Source organism: Orbicella faveolata, unplaced genomic scaffold (genome assembly GCF_042242905.1).
Source record: "Orbicella faveolata isolate gen_17 unplaced genomic scaffold, um_ofav_v1 contig_46, whole genome shotgun sequence".
Classification (NCBI taxonomy): domain Eukaryota; kingdom Metazoa; phylum Cnidaria; class Anthozoa; order Scleractinia; family Merulinidae; genus Orbicella; species Orbicella faveolata.
Window position 1 is genome coordinate 6,867,374 of NW_028301576.1, and position 20,424 is coordinate 6,887,797.

General features: G+C 39.7%; 1 protein-coding gene across 1 annotated transcript; it reads right to left on the reverse strand.

Annotated features, from left to right (window-relative positions):
• Positions 1-5,576: 5,576 nt before the first annotated feature.
• Positions 5,577-6,149, reverse strand: LOC149098167 (uncharacterized). Its single transcript, XM_089276649.1, has one exon. The coding sequence runs from the start codon at positions 6,147-6,149 to the stop codon at positions 5,577-5,579; it is 573 nt and encodes a 190-aa protein (XP_089132775.1).
• Between the last annotated feature and the right edge of the window lie 14,275 nt (positions 6,150-20,424).

Here is a 20,424-nt window from a genome sequence, read left to right on the forward strand (position 1 = left end):
AGTCCTCTTTGTTCAGCTCTGAAAATGGTACTAAAAATTATTCGCCTCAGGCTCAGTGAACATTGGTAAATATTCACCGAGCCTTAGGCGAAAAATTGTTAAATATTCGTTGGCAATAAGAGACCATCATAGCCGGCTCTTGTTGGCAACAAGTAAACATATGTTTAGCTTGGTAAAATGCGAGTTTGCCCTGAGCGTAACGTTCATTGAGTTTTTTGTTTCTTTCGCAGAATGAGCGATGTAACTCTTCAACTACCGATGCTTTCCTGTTTGATGAGGAGAAATGGAAACAAGGTTCACTTCACTTCACTTATAAACACACGCTTCCCAATAACACTAACTTGTACCTGGGAGTTAGTGACGACTGCACTGATGATAGATTGATTCTAATCCGTAGCAGCACCGGTGACAGGCGCTGTCATTTTAAACGGCTCGGTCGATCATAAAATCAATGAATCAAAGAATAAATAAATAAAAAGATAAATGAATTAAGATAAGCGTGAAACAAACGTTCATAGTGATCAGATAATAAAATCAACATGCGTATTGTTTGGGAGTGTTTATGTTCTTTTAATTTATAACTTTTGCCAGTTCTACAATAATTAGCCGGCTAGGAGGGAGATACATGGTGAAATATTACTTGTTAAGAAGGGGTGGGAAGGAAGTAAAATTACTCAGTGAAAAGGGGAAGCGGTAATCTTCTCTCGTGGTAAAACATTGTTTACCACCGTTGATTTATTTCCGTGAACTTGTTACACAATTCAACGTGCATGCGAACGTTGAGCAGGGAACGTAGAATGAGCTGGTCTGTTTGGGCTGCCCTGCCAATATGAGCTATAAAATTACCAGTATATACAAAGTATTTACGTACAAGTAAAATTCTACTAATAAGAATTTAGTGGAATTCTTCTGGTATAAAAATGCAGATATATGCTGCAATCTGATTGGCTGAGCTATCGTACACTATCAGCCATTAGTATAAATCAACTAGCATTCTATCACGAATGCCGCTCTCTGATTGCCTACGCAACTCACTATCTATTAAACAATTAGATTTTGAGCTCGAGATCTCTATCGCGTGATGCGCCCTCGTCAACTATCACGCATAGAAATCGAGAGCGAATAATCTAATTGTTTTAGTATAAATCTACTAGTCGTTGAAAACTTTACCTAAATCCTCTTCACAGACACTTCGAAAACGCCAAGAAGTGACCGTCATTTCGTTATCAAGGGCACACTGCTACGCTACTTACTATCTATCACAGAATAGATAGTGAATAGCGTAGCCAATCAGAAAGGCATTCGTGATAGAACGCAAGTAGATTTATAGTAATCTGTGATAGATTTTCGAAGTGTTTGTGAAGAGGATTTATATAACGTTTTGAACGACTAGTAGATTTATACTAAAACAATTAGATTATTCGCTCTCGATTTCTATGCGTGATAATTAATTTTTCTCCGATTCTTATTGTTTTAAATGGATCACGTGACGCGATAGTGTTCATTCGAGGAGAGACACTATCAGCCTATAGTGCCCGTCCGAGGAAAATTCCCGGATGGATAGTAATCGTTCGTGAAAATATTTCTGTAAAAAAGCCTGCTTATAGAAAATAAACCATTGAAATTGTAAAAGAGTTTTTTTTTTGTCCGTTTTGTTTTTCAAATTTTACATTTTGCTTTCACGGGTTTCGTCTAAAAAAGTGTAAAACAATTCAATATGATTTTTGAACTGGCGCGCGGAAGAAAATTTAGTGGTGAACAATAAAGACAATAGAGTGTTTATGTCTCGGAACTATCGGCCTGATAGTTGCCCCCTGGAAATTTGATATTCTTAAAACTAGGATATGTGCCCTCGAAGCTTCGCTTCTCGGGCAATTATGTGTTTTAAGAATATCTAATTTCCGCGGGGCAACTATCAGCCGATGATTCCTCGACAGGAACACAGAACAAATGGTAAACGCCATAGCGTGCACTATTGAGTTATGGATGCACGCGGGAGGTTGCTAAGCTCGAACGAAGCTTAAGAGTCGCACGAGGCGATAGCCGAATGCGACTCTAGCTTCTTGAGTGCTTAGCAAACCTCCCAAGTGCATCCATATCTCAATAGCGTACGCTATGGCGTTTACCATTTGTTTTACAACATAACATTGAGACATTGGAACAACAGAAGTCCTTTTATTGAGCTACATCACAAAAAAATGTTCGTGTAGTCCTACATGACAAGAGAAAACAAGCGCGCGAAAATTCATTCATGACAACCGACTGCACACCAGTAACTCGATAAAATTTCATCTTCAGACAACTGTAAAGACAGTTTCGCATTTCTGGCAGAAGAACGTCGGCCATTACTTTGGAAACAATGTCTGTCAAAAGATTTGCTTTGTAAACATTAGCACACACGTCAGCAGCGTACACTCATGAGCAAAAAGTAGACGCTAAATTAACCAATCAGAGCGCGCGCTTTGGTTTAGTTATGTTATAATATTGTTTTTAAAATTTAATGATCACGTTTCTGCTTATCGGCTACTAACGGCTCCCGCTGCCGCGGCCCTATTGTTTTCGTTACACTTCTTAGTCGGGGCGTTACTTAAATAGAAATCTCGAGCTCATAATCTAATTGCTTAATAGTTCACCGCTAAATTTTCCTGCGTTGTCATTGGCCAAAACTGAGCAAGAGTTACGATCTCGCGCGGGCACTATTTAACAACTAGTAGTAATCAAATTGCAAAGATTATGAGAGTGCGTTCGACGCTGTCACTTTAATATAGATACCCTAAATGATTTCCCTAGCTGACTTTCAACCTTTGTCTATTGCTAAAATCAGCGTTTTTCATCAACAATCGGAGTTTTACAGACAGATATATCATAGTGTCAAAGTCCATGCCAGTGAACAGGTCCCCTGTGTACGTTGCATGACGGCGCCAGTTTCCGTAGCCGTCAAAAGTTTAATAGGACTTAAATATTTACATCAGCCTTCAAATTTCGTGATAAATATTCCCACATTAACTAAGCGTAAAAACTAATTTGTAAAAGTATATATTTGTTCACAAACATTATTCTAAGTTGAAAGCTCAATTGAAAGCAAACATTTGCAATCACGTGCTCGTTCATCGAAAACAAACAGTCTCCGTGCGACTGATTCGAGTATTTCCCCTGATGAATAAAGTAGACAGTGTTTACATTTCCGTTCCTTGGTTCATGCACATCAAACTCACTCTTATGTGTCTTGCCTTCAGAGTACTTTTCCACCGATTCCAAACAATATTCGACCGGATAAAGACTGAGCTATCTGTCGCGACTGGAACTAATCAACAAATGCAATCAAATACAGCTGTTCCCAGGTTCAGTGACGGTTGACATCCCAAAGCCAAGGCGATTCAAAGTCGTGTTCGTGAGCATGTAAAATAAACAAGGAAAATTCCCTCAGATTCCGATAAAGGCTACCGTCACCAAACTCCAACGCTGAGAGCACAAAACGGCAAAGCCCACGGCGACTGAATGGAGAGAAAACTCAGCGCAAAGACGACCTCACATGGCCTGCTCACATTTATCACCTCTTATTAGTAACGGTACCAGTTAAGTGGCCGTGACATGCCCCTGCAAAAATCAAGCGGGGTGGCCATTTTAGTGTCCTTAAAGGAATGTGAATTTTTCTACATATAGTCGTGCACAGGACAACCAACTCCAGAAAGCCACAGGTCAAATCTCCGAGCGCAATTAGATTATGAGCTCGAGATTTCTAGTTAAACAATAGAGTGTTTCTGTTGAGGAACTATCGGGAAATTTGATGTTCTTAAAACAAATATTTGCCCGAGAAGCGAAGCTTCGAGGGCAAATATGCTATATGAGTAAAGGGGGCCACACTTTGAAAAAGATAATTTTGTCCACACTACGGCGGAGAAATTTGAAAACGCAACTTTATTTCTACGGTTTGGCCTACAGTCCACACTAGTCCGTCACGAAAACGGAGCTTTTCGAAAACGTTCTTCAAACCGGAGGAATTTGAAAACGCATGGTGAAAACGCCGGCTTTTCGTTTTAGTGAGCCGGGATGGAAAACATTTTGAAAACGGAGCTTTCCGAAAACGATGACGAGTTTTCCTCGAACACAAATCCAAAATGACCGGTGATTGTTGCGTTTTTAATTTTCTCCGGGGTTTTGAGAGTGAAAATACCGTTTTCAAATGTCTCCTGCGTAGTGCACGGTGGCGCGACCTTAGATTCGATGATCAAAACATCATTTGACTTATCAATTGATTAGAGCAAGCGGTTTTATAGTGCAACATAAATCGACCGGCGATCATACGACCTCGTGAAGAGGATAAATAGCATGAAAAATTGACCTGATCGCAGGTTCATAGAAAGCGTAATGTTCGAGTCAGTCGCTTGATGTTACTATTTTAAAAACGGTAGACGATAAGAAATCAGTGCTCGATGCGTCTTCTTCTCCAAATCACTCTTATTGACTCTCCTCAGCCGACGCAGCACAATATCGCTGGAAAGTGGTTTCCATGTTATCGCAAATGTTGTTCAAATGTTCAAATGCTGTTGTTTATAGTGGTCAATGCGCTTAGCTACACCTAGGTAGTTCACAGGCATGCCACTTAACTGAAAGAAACAAATATATCAACTAAACATAATAGGCTTAAAAATCCCAACTGGCGGGAGGCAGACCAGTTGGCTATTTACAAGCATGACCGAGGCGTTGAACTAAGGTCTACAACGTCTACAACGATCGCAACGATTGCAGAACATTTTTGTATCGATCGCAGCGATCATATCTATTAAAGAACATATATTAATATTCTCGCGGGAAGTTTTCAATAGGACACTTTTATTATATTTCTCACTTACTAGGAGCGCTGTGATTGGTCAATTTAGCGGGCTGTATTCTGCTGTACGGCCCGCAAAATTTAAAGATGTGTTCTTCCCAAACCCGTCGGACAAACAGTAAAGATATAACAAATATCTTACTAACCTCGTTTTCTCGGTCCGTGCTGTAAGTTACGGATCGTCGTTGTTCTCCTTCGATTTATGGCGCGCTCGTTTACGCTTAGGCCATATAAATCGATGGGGAGAAAACAACGTCCTTAACTTACAGTACGGTCCTCGAACTCGGTTAGTCAGAGGTATGTATTCGAGTGGGAGTCTCTCTCAGGAGTCTCAGAGAACAGTACGATACTGAACAAATGTTTTCGAAATTCGCGTTTTGCGAGTACTTCCAAAGTTTGAAATCCCTTGAAAATTTATTTGACGCTTTCTAGAAGTGTCATATCGGAAATATCCATATGATATGAGTCAGTTACGTTAGAACCGAAGGAACAAGATCCGGGGATTTTTACTACTATCACTTATGTACTACATGTATGAGGTCACATTTTGTAACAACCCTCACTTGATCTCCTATTGCCCAGGACATAACCATGTTTAGATAATTATCTTATCAAATGTGAAATATAACAAAATTATGCACAATTATGAACGGGAACAAAGTTTTGTAAACTAAAACCATGCATTCTATCCAAAAATGTAACGGCTGAATTTCTGCAACTTGAACTTTGTTGCTGCCTTAGTCATCTAGTCAGATGCTATGTCTGCTGTGGGACAATATTTGACAACAACCTTACCAGTGTTTTGCACTGTTCGGATAAAATGATAACAGACGTCAATATGCTTCGATCTCTGCCGATTTACAGAGTTTTTAGATAAAGCGATTGCGCCCTGATTATCCTCAAAAATTCCAACTGGTCCACACACCTCATCGATGTCTCTTAACACTTGAGTGAGGTACAAATACTCCTGCACAGCTGCCGACAGTGCAATGCACTCTGCCTCACAAGATGACAGCGCCACCGTTGGCTGTTTCCTCGAACGTGACTTCCAGGAAATAAGAGGGCCAGCTTTGTTTAGACTGAAACAGCACCCACTGGTACTTCGCCTATCATCTGCCGACGACGCCCAGTCAGCGTCACTATAAACAACCAAAGTTAGGCCATCATCACATTTCCTGTAACATAGCTCATAGCGGAGAGTGCCCTTCAAGTACCTTAAAACATGTTTCACTGCAGTGCAGTGTTCCTGAACTGGACTAGACAGAAACTGTGACAACCTACTTACAACCCAACCTATGTCTGGTCTGGTACATGTCATAGCATAAACCAAGCTACCAACAGCTTCACGATATCTTCTGGGATCACAAGGTGTTTCACTACAAAACTCAAGCCTGTGCTCAGAAAGTGTGGCCCTTGGCTTGCAATCAGAAATTTCAAACCTCTCAAGGATTTTGCTTTAGTATCTTCTCTGGATCATCTTCACAAAGCCGTCACCCTGTTCAAAATCAATAGCTAAGAAGTATGAAAGTCTACCCAGGTCTTTCATGCGGAATCTCTCCTGAAACATCTGTTTAGCCTCAGACATCAGAACTATGTCACTTGCTGCAATAATGATGTTGTCGACCCAAACAAGTATTACAACTAGTTTACCCCCAAACTGTTTAGTATACATACAGTTGTCAACTGGACTCTGAACAAACTGGTTATCAAGTAGGAAACAGTGTAACACATTGTTCCAATTTCTACCTGATTGCTTCAATCCATACAGGGATTTGTTTAACTTATACACAAGTCTCCCATTAGAACTACTAGGGGCTTCAAAACCTTCAGCTTGGTCCATATATATCTCACAATCACTGGGAGCATTTAGGTATGCTGTTTTGACATCCATATGGTGTAGAATTAAATCGTGTTGTGCTGCTATTCGCAACAGAGCACGTACTGATGTGAGATTTGCCGTAGGGGGCAAATGTTTGCTGATAATCTACACCTTTCACTTGACTATAGCCTTTAGCAACATACCTAGGCTTGTAGGTTTTAGCACCATCAGAACCTTCTTTGATAGTGTAGACCCAACGGCCCCCACTGAATTCCTACCCTCTGGTAGGGTGGTTAGAATAAATGTCTCATTCTCGATAAGAGAATCCATTTTTTCTCTCATTGCTGCCTTCCAATTTTCTGACTCAGGAGATTCAATTGCTTCTTGGTATGTCTGGGGAAAAGCTGAAACCTTGTAACAATAATCAACACTAGATAATACCTGGTCACTCTCAGCAATAACCTCATCCAGATCAGTAACATAGCCATTGAGGTATGCTGGGCGTCTCCTCTTCTTGGTGGGGTATCTCGCACCTTCAGTCACAGATTGGGGGTTCCTATCAGTTTTGTCTTCAGTCACAAGCTTCTCAGCCTGTTCACCTGAGAATTTCTCCGACCTATGAAAATCAGATGCACTACACATATCAGAGTTAGTGTTCACAGCCTGTTCGCCTGAGATTTCCTCAGACCTGTTAACACCAGATGCACTACACGTATCAGGGTTAGTGTTCTCAGCCTGTTCGCCTGAGATTTCCTCAGGCCTGTTAACACCAGACGCACTACACATATCTGCATTAGTGTTACGCCGTAACAACATGAAATCATCTTCATCACATAACAGACTTCCTGTTTGAGTGTGTTTCTCATTAACACTTTCCGAAGGGAATTTTACCACCCTGTGCTTAATCACCTTAGCAATGTTTGGGAAATACACAAGGCAAGCGGGGCTTAGTTTGTCGTACCCCAGAAAAATCCCTTTGGTACATATAGGGTCTAGCTTCTTTTTCTCCTGCTTGTAGGCATAACATTCAGATCCGAAAAATCTCATGTCAGACAAGTTAGGTCTCTGACATGTGAGAGCAAAGTAAGGTGTTTGCTTTAAGCGATTGTTAAAGAACCTATTGCGCGTGTATGTTGCTGCCATAATTGCATATGGCCAGAACACCTTAGCTAAACTGGCCCGTATGGGCGGGCATCTCCCCATTTCAAATAGGGTTCTCCAGTGCCGCTCGGCTGTGCCGTTCTGGTGTGGTGAAAAGGGGGCAGAGGTATCATGCCTTGTGCGATTCGTCCTGAGAAGTGCCTCTAAATTCACAGAAGTAAACTCACCACCATTGTCAGATCTCATACATTTGACCTTACCACAAGGGGCTGAATCTGCCAAAAATCTCTCTTTAGCAGCCACTGTGTCACTCTTGTTCCTCAGAAATTAGACAAAAGCTGTACCTGAAAAATCATCTGTAAAGGCCAAACAATATTTAAAACCTTCCTTAAAGGCTGGATCAACAGGTCCAGCGAGGTCAGTATGAAGTAACTCTAGTGGGGCAGTCGCACGTGCATCAGAGTTTCTATTCCTATTCTGTGTGAGTTTTCCTAGCACACATACACTACAATCGCTAGGTTTGCTAGAACTCTTATGGCTAACCTTCATACCATCTACAACATGCTCTAGTTTCTTAATGTCATCATAATTACAATGTCCTAGGATTTGATGCCACTCATTCATAGGGCGTGCATAGTTTACGCATTTTCCAAAGCTGTTGCCGCCGTCTCCACTCTGATTACATAGTCAGTGACAGACTCATTCGCCGATCTAACTAAGGATGTTAGTTCGGTGTAAAGCGAAATCACACGTGGTTTCCCAGTCCCAGCGTAATGGGCTCGTAGAATCTGCAGCGCCTTTCTTCCATCGTCAATTGTATCTCTCATTTCCAGCGCTAGGCTTTTGTCATCTAGGAACTGGATTAGTTCGGCAAACGCCCCCTCGTTTTTGCTAGCATTAGCTTCCTCGTCCCACGAGAGCGTCTTTCAACTTTTACAATCTCATGTAGCCAAGGAATTTGACCTTCCATTGCTTGTATTTTCGCTCATCCCCATCGAAAATTGATCTTCCAAATCTTCCAGGAACATCTCATCTGGGCCCATAACCTGTTGAATTCACTTCTTCTGTCTTGATGGGGTGGGATTTTAAAGGTTCAAAGATCGCACTCAGAACACATGAGTCAGTTACGTTAGACCCGAAGGAACAAGACCCGGGGATTTTTATTACTATCACTTATGTACTACATGTATGATGTCACATTCTGTAACAGGACATTCCAGTGACGCCAATGAACTATTTCAACGTAAGTAACACTCTTTCAGTAGCATTATCGCTATTTATGCTATCCTCGAAAAGGAGCATTTTAAATCTGCCGTGTGGCACTAAATTTTCACGGGAGTTTATTTTTGCAAATCGGCGATATTTTTTATTTTGCGGGAACTGATTTTTGCGATTGTAGAAGACTTGGTTTTCTTACTGGGTACTAACTTTTGCCATCGTCGCGAAGTCCCGCTTAAATACCTCTTACAAACCGAATTCGAGGGCAGTCCTCTAAGTTACAGACCAAGATTTTTCCCCATCGATTTATGGTCCAAGCGCGAAGCGATTTCTGGCCTAAGGGCGGAGTGCGCGGGGCATAAATCGAAGGGGAAAAACGAGGATCCCTAACTTACAATACGGACCGAGTAAACGAGGTCAGTAAGATATTTATTATATCTGTACTGTGAGTCCGACGGGTTCGGGAACGATTTCTATTTAACCGGAACGGCTTCAAATTTCTGAAGCACCTCTAAAGCAAAACGAGTCAATTTGAAATCGTTGTTAAATAAGTGACTCTTTTAAGACTTAAAAGTCATTAGCAGACTTCAATGGACAATTTGAGAAGTAAAGGAAAGTTTTAAACTTTTACTTGCTTAAAAGGTTAAGAACACTTGGCAATAAATCACAAAACATTTTGGCAACAAAAACAGCTTTAAATTTTAGCGGGCCGTACAGTAGAATACGGATAATTAGAACCCGAGCAAATTTGGCTGGAAAAGGGCAGATATGTAATTTATTTTGGATTTCTTTTTTTCATCACGCTATAATATTATTATAAACACACCATTTTGCCTTCACTACACAACCAAACGCACACAAAGGTTATCAAGCATGAGCACGTGGCCATGGATCAGCCAGGCCCAAGATATGTTTTAATTGACATTAATAAGATTACAGCAAAATAGATAAACAATGCATCGATATCCTACGTGCACCAAAGCCGGACACGCAAATCCCCAAACCTCTAATTTAGGAAAAGTACCCCCGACCAAATGCAGGCGCCGTTTTAGATTATTATATAAACAACAGAATGAAAGATAAATTTAAATAAAATTTTTTACACCGATTAGTGATTAGCCATTATCACAAATTACCGCCCAGTAAAGGTTTTTAATGAACATCAGCGCTAAAAATAGCACATTTCGGTGTCATCTTGACATCATTATCAAATTAGCAATAGAATGTGGGTGGAGGCGACTACTGCACTGTTTCCTGAAAAACCACGAGGTTAACTCATGGTACTTAGTATCAGTTCTATCAAATTCAAGCTCTTATGAAAGAATAGTTCTTCAAAATAATGAAGGATACTTGATGAATTGTTTTGGAAAGCTCCGCTGTAAACTCATCGATGCGGTGAAGGGTAGAGGAGTCGACAGGTCGTAGAGCCTAAAATGTTCAGAAAGCGTTGAGAGCGCCCGGTACTAGCTGTTCCTCTTAGTCTTTAAGACACTGTTTTGAAAAATACAGGAAGACCTCGTATATTCGACGGTATTACGCCTAACTTTGCCATCATGATTGCCGGGGTAAAAACATCGTCGAATTTCTGTTTGTTTGCATATAGAAACCGGGTGAGAATGCAAATAAATGTTCTTGTTAAAAGCAACTTGAGAAACATCATACTAATCATCTTTTCGCCAGTTTACGTGATAACAATTTCCTGTTCGTTAACGCCAGTGTAACCATCCAGCAGTAATAGGATTAGAAACAACTTCTGCTCACGGATGAGTAAGAGCAAAATTATGATAGGAAATTGCAAACTTTACACTTCGTTGACCAAATGTTCGCATAAATTAATTTACCGAATCATATTCACGCATGAAGGGGAAAAAACGCGCTTTTGAATGAGCACGTAGTTAATATGTTATGAACAATATTCTTGAGGGGGTGAGACCATACGTGCTGTGCGTGACACGCAGTGAAGGACATTACTACGGTAAAGTTGTCGAAAGTGTTGGCACATTTGCCAAATATCTTCCGTACTTCGATTTCCCTCAATTCCCGGCAACGATGAGCTCTAAAGCGTACTGCACGAGTAGTCCTTATCTAAGAAGGGTTCAACGTCGAACGGGGAAGGAAGGGGGGGGGGGGGGGGTGGGTGGGTCAATCTTTGCACCTGGGAATCTTTGCATGGTAAAGCAACATACTTCATAGGGAGTGAATTAATCCTGTCCGATGCGACCTTTTGCATGGAACGAGCTGTATTCAATGAGGGTCTGAATGAGGTTAACCGACTGGCGATAAAGGGCCAAAAATATTACTGATTACTGACAAAACGAGGAAAATATTACCGACTAGCGACAAAAAAATTAAGTGAGATTTACTGACAACCGACAAAGGTCGAAAATTTTAACCGACAACCGACAAAGTAATCAAATTTTAACCGACAACCGACACGTGGATCCCCCTCCATTCAGACCCTCTTCAATTTGACCACAGTTTTTAAAAAGTCGCTATTTCAAGGTCAAATAGGTGCTCAATACTTTTAAAATTAATGCACAGGAATGGAATATTGAATTTGAATGTTCAAGAAAAACAAAACATGTCCAAAGGAAAGAAACACAATCAAGGTATCTGTTTTCGGCAAATAGACTGTCCGATGTGTCGCAATTGCGAAACAGTCAACCCTCAATACTGTCAATAGCGTTCTTCAGTCGTAGATTGCTGTTGAGGTGACATTTCAAGACAACATTTCAATGTTTTATGGTCGATATTCGAGTAAATGACCTCTTGAACCAAGACATAAAGTGATATGTGCAGATTGAAACTTAGCGGCGCCGGCATAAAATTCTCTGCGTATCAATTGATGCCGTCGAGGTAACGTAAAGGGTCCTAAAGTCTCTCCATTTATACGGACAATTACTGGTTCCCGCCAATCATACCCATTTAATTTGGCAAACAAATAACAGTAGTATAAAAAATAACTGAGGGTTTACACACGTATGTTATGATGATATTGGCTCATTGCGAATTAAGTTGTTCTTCTTTCAATTGAATATTTCAATCTTAATTAATAAATCTCAACAAGAGATATTCTTTTGATCTCAATTGATATTTTCCCTCGGTATCAAAAGTGTAAACGGTTAATTCCTTTTGTTGGGCGAGATCCAGCTATCGCTAACAAATCTGGTGAATAGGCAATAAAACGGAATGACGAAATAGTAAAAAAGTCAGTGTCAAGGAAATGTAAATAAGATGTTTCGACTTCCTTGAGTGATACAGTACTTATCAAACCGTCCGTGGTAGAAGCGGATGGTGCGTCGCGTAGAATTCCCGGTCACATCCGGGACCTTAAACCCCTTGATCGAACACTAACCGAATGGCAGCTTGTAAAATATGACAGAAAATAAAGGATATGGAACGCATTTGATGTATGTGGGTAACGTTTGACACGAAAGGCAATGGAGAACACTTTCCATCCATTCCGTTTAATGAGGTATTCGGCTTCTTTTGACTATAAACGAGGAAACAACTGAAAGTTAAAAGCAAAACCTTGCCGACTTTATCGAGTCGTTAAGTTCTTAGGTCGGCAGATATCATGTCTTCGAACTGTCAATAAAAGCTTAAGCTCAACTGCTTAGTCTTACCTTTCTTTTCTCCGACTTCATTGCTACGATCCCCTCGGCTTTATATATCCCTTTCAGCGTTTTGTTCTTCCTCTTCTCACAAAAATAGGCATCAGCCATAGACAGTTTGTTTAAATCCGCATAAAAATTCTTGCTGTGCCTTCCTCTTACCATTTTTTAAAAATAGACCGTGATGAATGGCGAAGAAATCCGCGCAACTCGATCGACAAGATGAGCGAAGCGTTTCCCTGCGACAGGATGACAGGATTCGTATCGTACGACTGAACTTACCCCTCCCCGCTTGGGAAATTTTTGCTCGACCGCAATTGATGGGGAATTCTACGCGATGGGGGGCTGACCTGAGCTGAGAGAAAATCAGTCGAATTAAACATTTTCGGACCCTTTAGATCTCAATTTTTTCCATGCAAATTGTTGGGTGTTTAGCTAATTGAACCGATTAATCGATCTCAATTTAGATCTCAATTTTTTCCATGCAAATTGTTGGGTGTTTAGCTAATTAAACCGATTAATCGATCTTATATTGCTTCTTAATACGATCAATCTCAGCGGAAGTTTGTTTGTTCTTAAAACTTCCATCGAAACTTAACTGCTCCCCTTAAAATACCCGTTATATGAACAACCTGAACTCAACTGACCATAGCTGAAACAAAAATACCTGACATCATTATGTAATGCTTTTTAGAATCAGGTCCGCGGTCGAACAAATTCCATTCATTTTTTATGAATTACATAGTGCAAATAAAATTAAATGAACCATGGTATAAAAGAAAGCCCTAGCTCTGAAACATTTTATAGTTATTCATCTGAAAGAAATAACTGGACAGAGAGCGGATAAATGGATTTCACATGTACTTTTCTGGTAAGGAATATTACTACTAAGGTTATTGCAATCTTAGATTTTATGATTCTGAAAGTTTAAGTTTAAAAGGGCTTATGTTTTGTATTTTGCCCTCGTTAAGGTCCTCAGTCTTTTTTGTTAAGCGTCTTCTTAATGATCTATTAGGGCAGTTTAAATATACGGTACGCCCTGCACAATGTTTGCTGCTTGCAGGAACTGAAATGCCAGATTGAAACGCGGGTTTCCGAAGGGTAGTTTCGGACAGAGTTTTTGGGCGTTCAAGAGCATATTTCAAAGGAGTGCGAGACAAAAAAAAAATATTATGACGAGCACATCAAAGTTCTATAATTCGTGTTCAATTTTAACAAACGACATTTATCGATGTGTTAATCAATCAATGACCATGTTATAATTGAACATATACAGGCTGCAGTTATGTGTTTACTGGTTCCTGTGGAAGCCAGGCCAAACAGACGGAGTACTGCAAGAAATATCAGCCTTCAGTCATTTTTTAAAAAAGAAGACCACTGTCAAGCTGGTAATCTTTTACAGATTCACTTTGTTGGAGGTACAACCCAGGCAAAATGCGATGGTACATCTCTAAGGAGCTTAACAACTAGTAAGTCACAGTAAAAACTACATCACCCCACAGTGTATGCTATAGTGTTATTGCTAAAGGTCCCAAATTTAGGGAGACTGTTGCTTTCTGATGCGGCTGAGCTGCCTTTTTTGATTGCGTGCTATTGAGTCTTGTTTAAATATAATTTTAACTGAAATTGATTTCAGGGGTTTTCTTGATAGTGTATTTTATATTTCAAAGAATTTACGATTAAGGAGACCAGAGGAAAGAAATGTATTCAATACACTGATGAACAAGGCGGTAACACACGGTACTATGCGCTGAAGGTCATTGACAAGAGGACAGTCACTTTTATGGTGAGTTAAAACTATTTCTTAGCGTCTATTGGCAAGTGTATTTTGTTTATATATTTTTTCTGATATTATAGTTCTACTGAGTGCCGTACCGGACCGTCAGGTAACACGGCTAAATTTATTGGACATCCACTACAAAGTTGAAGTTTGAACAGTGTCTTTCTTTCCAACTAATCTGAAATCCCTCAGTTTGTGGACGTTCTTCGCTCAAACGAAACCGTTTCGATTTTGCCGTTATTTTGGTGCGAGCGATCTATGAAAACAATAGTGTTCAAGAAAAGTGAATTTGGTTTAAACGTTGCACAATATCAGCTGTGAAATATCGGAAGTCTATATATGATATTATTTAAAACTGTATCATTGGATAATACACCTTATTCCAAAATGGCCGCCATTTAAGTATTCTTTTGTTTACTTGGAAATTAGCCCGTGTTGCCTTGTTCTTAGACTCGAAATTCAAAAGAATATTTTCCCTTAAACGAGACAACAAGGGCTCATTTTCAAATAAACAAAAGAATACTAAAATGACGGCCATTTTGGAATAAGGTGTATGCAACTGAAGAGTTTACATTGGCTTAGCCATCATGGTATACGAGTAATTATATCATGCACTACAAATATGGTGAGCGTGCCCGTAAGAATGTTTTATTTTTGGGACGTTTTTATTTTCATTTTTGTTTAGTTTTCTATATTTTGGGGCGTTTTTTTTCTAATAAAACAATTATTCCACTCGCGTTTGTTGAATATGAGATGGTTAAATCCAACTCGGCGCTATGGGTCTCGACAGCCCTCGTTGACTATCTATCATCTCATATCTAGGGAACACAACAATGTTATTTTCGAGTGTTGAAATATTGTTTTTAACACGAGAAAATAAAATTCATATCTTTAAGCCACCGTGTAATTTTCTTTTTATGATATAGACAAACTGACCAACCGAGAAAAAGCGAGAAATGACGTCGTCGATATCTCCACCTGTAAGGAAAATACGCCACTTGGGTTCCGGATGTAGTAACATTTTCCAATAAAACACCCATGTGTCTATAATAAATGATATTAGTATAATTTCAGAGCTGAACAAAGAGTTTCCTGCAATCTGATTGGTTGAGCGATTCCTTTATATAATATTTTCAGGCCTAGTTAATAAGCTCACCAGCTTTGCCACCTCGGCAAGTAAACATGGCGGACGGTTGCTGAATGAATTTTTCATTTATTCAGACGACATCACTCCAATTCCGGGATATCTGAAAAGATGGAGAATTTTCAAAATGACTGCAGTCGCCCTTGGAGCAAGAAGCAATTTTAAGAACTCGCATTCAAGGAATTTAAGTATCGTAAACGCAGTGGTTACATTGATCGCCAGCAGGTCAGATCGATTGACCGAAATTTATTTTTCTTCAAACTAAAGCTACTCATTTTTAGACGATGATGACAATTGTGAATGAAGTCAACAACGATAAAACAAAGGTAACGGATGAATTTTTTATCGTAGTGTTTCGCTTGTTTGTTTTACTGCCGAACTCGATGAGCAAATTGATTCACAATTGGGCTTATTATTAAAACTACGGCTGCATACGTGTATGCAAACGAAGAATTGCGCCAGTGTTTTTATGTTTTAGTCCACTATTCTGGAGTCCTCTTTGTTCAGCTCTGAAAATGGTACTAAAAATTATTCGCCTCAGGCTCAGTGAACATTGGTAAATATTCACCGAGCCTTAGGCGAAAAATTGTTAAATATTCGTTGGCAATAAGAGACCATCATAGCCGGCTCTTGTTGGCAACAAGTAAACATATGTTTAGCTTGGTAAAATGCGAGTTTGCCCTGAGCGTAACGTTCATTGAGTTTTTTGTTTCTTTCGCAGAATGAGCGATGTAACTCTTCAACTACCGATGCTTTCCTGTTTGATGAGGAACGGAAACAAGATTCTAGGCTTATCACTTATAAACACACGCTTCCCAATAACACTAACTTGTACCTGGGAGTTAGTGACGACTGCACTGATGATAGATTGATTCTAATCTGTAGCAGCCCCGGTGACAGGCGCTGTCAGTTTAAATCATATTCAAGAAACAATTAATCCGGAATCGATCGGTCGATCGATCATTAAATCAATGAATCAAAGAATAAATAAATAAAAAGATAAATGAATTAAGATAAGCGTGAAACAAACGTTCATAGTGATCAGATAATAAAGCCAACATGCGTATTATTTGGGAGTGTTTATGTTCTTTTAATTTATAACTTTTGCCAGTTCTACAATAATTAGCCGGCTAGGAGGGAGATACATGGTGAAATATTACTTGTTAAGAAAGGGTGGGAAGGAAGTAAAATTACTCAGTGAAAAGGGGAAGCGGTGATCTTCTCTCGTGGTAAAACATTGTTTACCACTGTTGATTCATTTCCGTGAACTTGTTACACAATTCAACGTGCATGCGAACGTTGAGCAGGGAACGTAGAATGAGCTGGTCTGTTTGGGCTGCCCTGCCAATATGAGCTATAAAATTACCAGTATATACAAAGTATTTACGTACAAGTAAAATTCTACTAATAAGAATTTAGTGGAATTCTTCTGGTATAATAATGCAGATATATGCTGCAATCTGATTGGCTGAGCTATCGTACACTATCAGCCATTAGTATAAATCAACTAGCATTCTATCACGAATGCCGCTCTCTGATTGCCTACGCAACTCACTATCTATTAAACAATTAGATTTTGAGCTCGAGATCTCTATCGCGTGATGCGCCCTCGTCAACTATCACGCATAGAAATCGAGAGCGAATAATCTAATTCTTTTAGTATAAATCTACTAGTCGTTGAAAACTTTACCTAAATCCTCTTCACAGACACTTCGAAAACGCCAAGAAGTGACCGTCATTTCGTTATCAAGGGCACACTGCTACGCTACTTACTATCTATCACAGAATAGATAGTGAGTAGCGTAGCCAATCAGAAAGGCATTCGTGATAAAACGCAAGTAGATTTATAGTAATCTGTGATAGATTTTCGAAGTGTTTGTGAAGAGGATTTATATAACGTTTTGAACGACTAGTAGATTTATACTAAAACAATTAGATTATTCGCTCTCGATTTCTATGCGTGATAATTAATTTTTCTCCGATTCTTATTGGTTTAAGGAGATCACGTGACGCGATAGTGTTCATTCGAGGAGAGACAGTATCAGCCTTTATAGTTCACCACTAAATTTTCTCCGATTGCTATTGGTTTAAATCGATCACGTGACGCGATAGTGTTCGTCCGCGGAGAGACACTATCAGCTCATAGTGCCCGTCCGCGGAAAATACCCGGATGGATAGTACTCGTCCGTGAAACTTTTTCTGTAAACAAGCGGGTTTATAGAAAATAAACAATTTAAATTGTATTAAGTGGGTTTTTGTCGGTTTTCTTTTTCAAATTTTACATTTGGCTTTCACGGCTTTCATCTGAAAACTTGAAAATAATCAATATGATTTTTGAACTAGCGCGCGGAAGAAAATTTAGTGGTGAACAATAAACACAATAGAGTGTTTATGTCTCGGAACTATCGGTCTGTTAGTTGCCCCTTGGAAATTTGATGTTCTTAAAACTAGCATATTTGCCCTCAAAGCTTCGCTTCTCGGGCAAATATTTGTTTTAAGAACAACAAATTTCCGCGGGGCAACTATCAGCCGATAGTTCCTCGACAGAAACACTCTATTGTTTAAATAGTGCCCGTCCGAGGAAAATTCCCAGATGGATAGTAATCGTCCGTGAAAATATTTCTGTAAAAAAGCCTGCTTATAGAAAATAAACCATTGAAATTGTAAAAGAGTTTTTTTTTGTCCGTTTTGTTTTTCAAATTTTACATTTTGCTTTCACGCGTTTCGTCTAAAAAAGTGTAAAACGATTCAATATGATTTTTGAACTGGCGCGCGGAAGAAAATTTAGTGGTGAACAATAAAGACAATAGAGTGTTTATGTCTCGGAACTATCGGCCTGATAGTTGCCCCCTGGAAATTTGATATTCTTAAAACTAGCATATTTGCCCTCGAAGCTTCGCTTCTCGGGCAAATATGTGTTTTAAGAATATCAAATTTCCGCGGGGCAACTATCAGCCGATGATTCCTCGACAGGAACACTTAACAAATGGTAAACGCCATAGCGTGCACTATTGAGTTATGGATGCACGCGGGAGGTTGCTAAGCTCGAACGAAGCTTAAGAGTCGCACGAGGCGATAGCCGAATGCGACTCTAGCTTCTTGAGTGCTTAGCAAACCTCCCAAGTGCATCCATAACTCAATAGCGTACGCTATGGCGTTTACCATTTGTTTTACAACATAACATTGAGACATTGGAACAACAGAAGTCCTTTTATTGAGCCACATCACAAAAAAATGTTCGTGTAGTCTTACATGACAAGAGAAAACAAGCGCGCGAAAATTCATTCATGACAACCGACTGCACACCAGTAACTCGATAAAGTTTCATCTTCAGACAACTGTGAAGACAGTTTCGCATTTCTGGCAGAAGAACGTCGGCCATTACTTTGGAAACAATGTCTGTCAAAAGATTTGCTTTGTAAACATTAGCACACACGTCAGCAGCGTACACTCATGAGCAAATAGTAGACGCTAATTTAACCAATCAGAGCGCGCGCTTTGCTTTAGTTGTGTTATAATATTGTTTTTAAAATTTAATGATCACGTTTCTGCTTATCGGCTACTAACGGCTCCCGCTGCCGCGGCCCTATTGTTTTCGTTACACTTCTTAGTCGGGGCGTTACTTAAATAGAAATCTCGAGCTCATAATCTAATTGCTTAATAGTTCACCGCTAAATTTTCCTGCGTTGTCATTGGCCAAAACTGAGCAAGAGTTACGATCTCGCTCGGGCACTATTCAACAACTAGTAGTAATCAAATTGCAAAGATTATGAGAGTGCGTTCGACGGTGTCACTTTAATATAGATACCCTAAATGATTCCCCTAGCTGACTTTCAACCTTTGTCTATTGCTAAAATCAGCGTTTTTCATCAACAATCGGAGTTTTACAGACAGATATATCGTAGTGTCAAAGTCCATGCCAGTGAACAGGTCCCCTGTGTACGTTGCATGACGGCGCCAGTTTCCGTAGCCGTCAAAAGTTTAATAGGACTTAAATATTTACATCAGCCTTCAAATTTCGTGATAAATATACCCACATTAACTATGCGTAAAAACTAATTTGTAAAAGTATACATTTGTTCACAAACATTATTCTAAGTTGAAAGCTCAATTAAAAGCAAACATTTGCAATCACGTGCTCGTTCATCGAAAACAAACAGTCTCCGTGCGACTGATTCGAGTATTTCCCCTGATGAATAAAGTAGACAGTGTTTACATTTCCGTTCCTTGGTTCATGCACATCAAACTCACTCTTATGTGTCTTGCCTTCAGAGTACTTTTCCACCGATTCCAAACAATATTCGACCGGATAAAGACTGAGCTATCTGTAGCGACTGGAACTAATCAACAAATGCAATCAAATACAGCTGTTCCCAGGTTCAGTGACGGTTGACATCCCAAAGCCAAGGCGATTCAAAGTCGTGTTCGTGAGTATGTAAAATAAACAAGGAAAATTCCCTCAGATTCCGATAAACGCTACCGTCACCAAACTCCAACGCTGAGATCACAAAATGGCAAAGCCTACAGCGACTGAATGGAAAGAAAAATCCAGCGCAAAGACGACGTCACATAGCCTGCTCACATTTATCACCTCTTATTAGTAACGGTACCAGTTAAGTGGTCGTGACATGCCCCTGCAAAAATCAAGCGGGGTGGCCATTTTAGTGTCCTTAAAGGAATGTGAATTTTTCTGCATATAGTCGTGCAATTAGATTATGAGCTCGAGATTTCTAGTTAAGCAATAGAGTGTTTCTGTTGAGGAACTATCGGGAAATTTGATGTTGTTAAAACAAATATTTGCCCGAGAAGCGAAGCTTCGAGGGCAAATATGCTATATGAGTTAAGGGGGCCACACTTTGAAAAAGATAATTTTGTCCACACTACGGCGGAGAAATTTGAAAACGCAACTTTATTTCT

Excerpts from the sequence above, each read along its gene's own strand:
- LOC149098167 (XM_089276649.1), bottom strand. The coding sequence starts at position 6,149 with ATGACATGTACCAGACCAGACATAGGTTGGGTTGTAAGTAGGTTGTCA.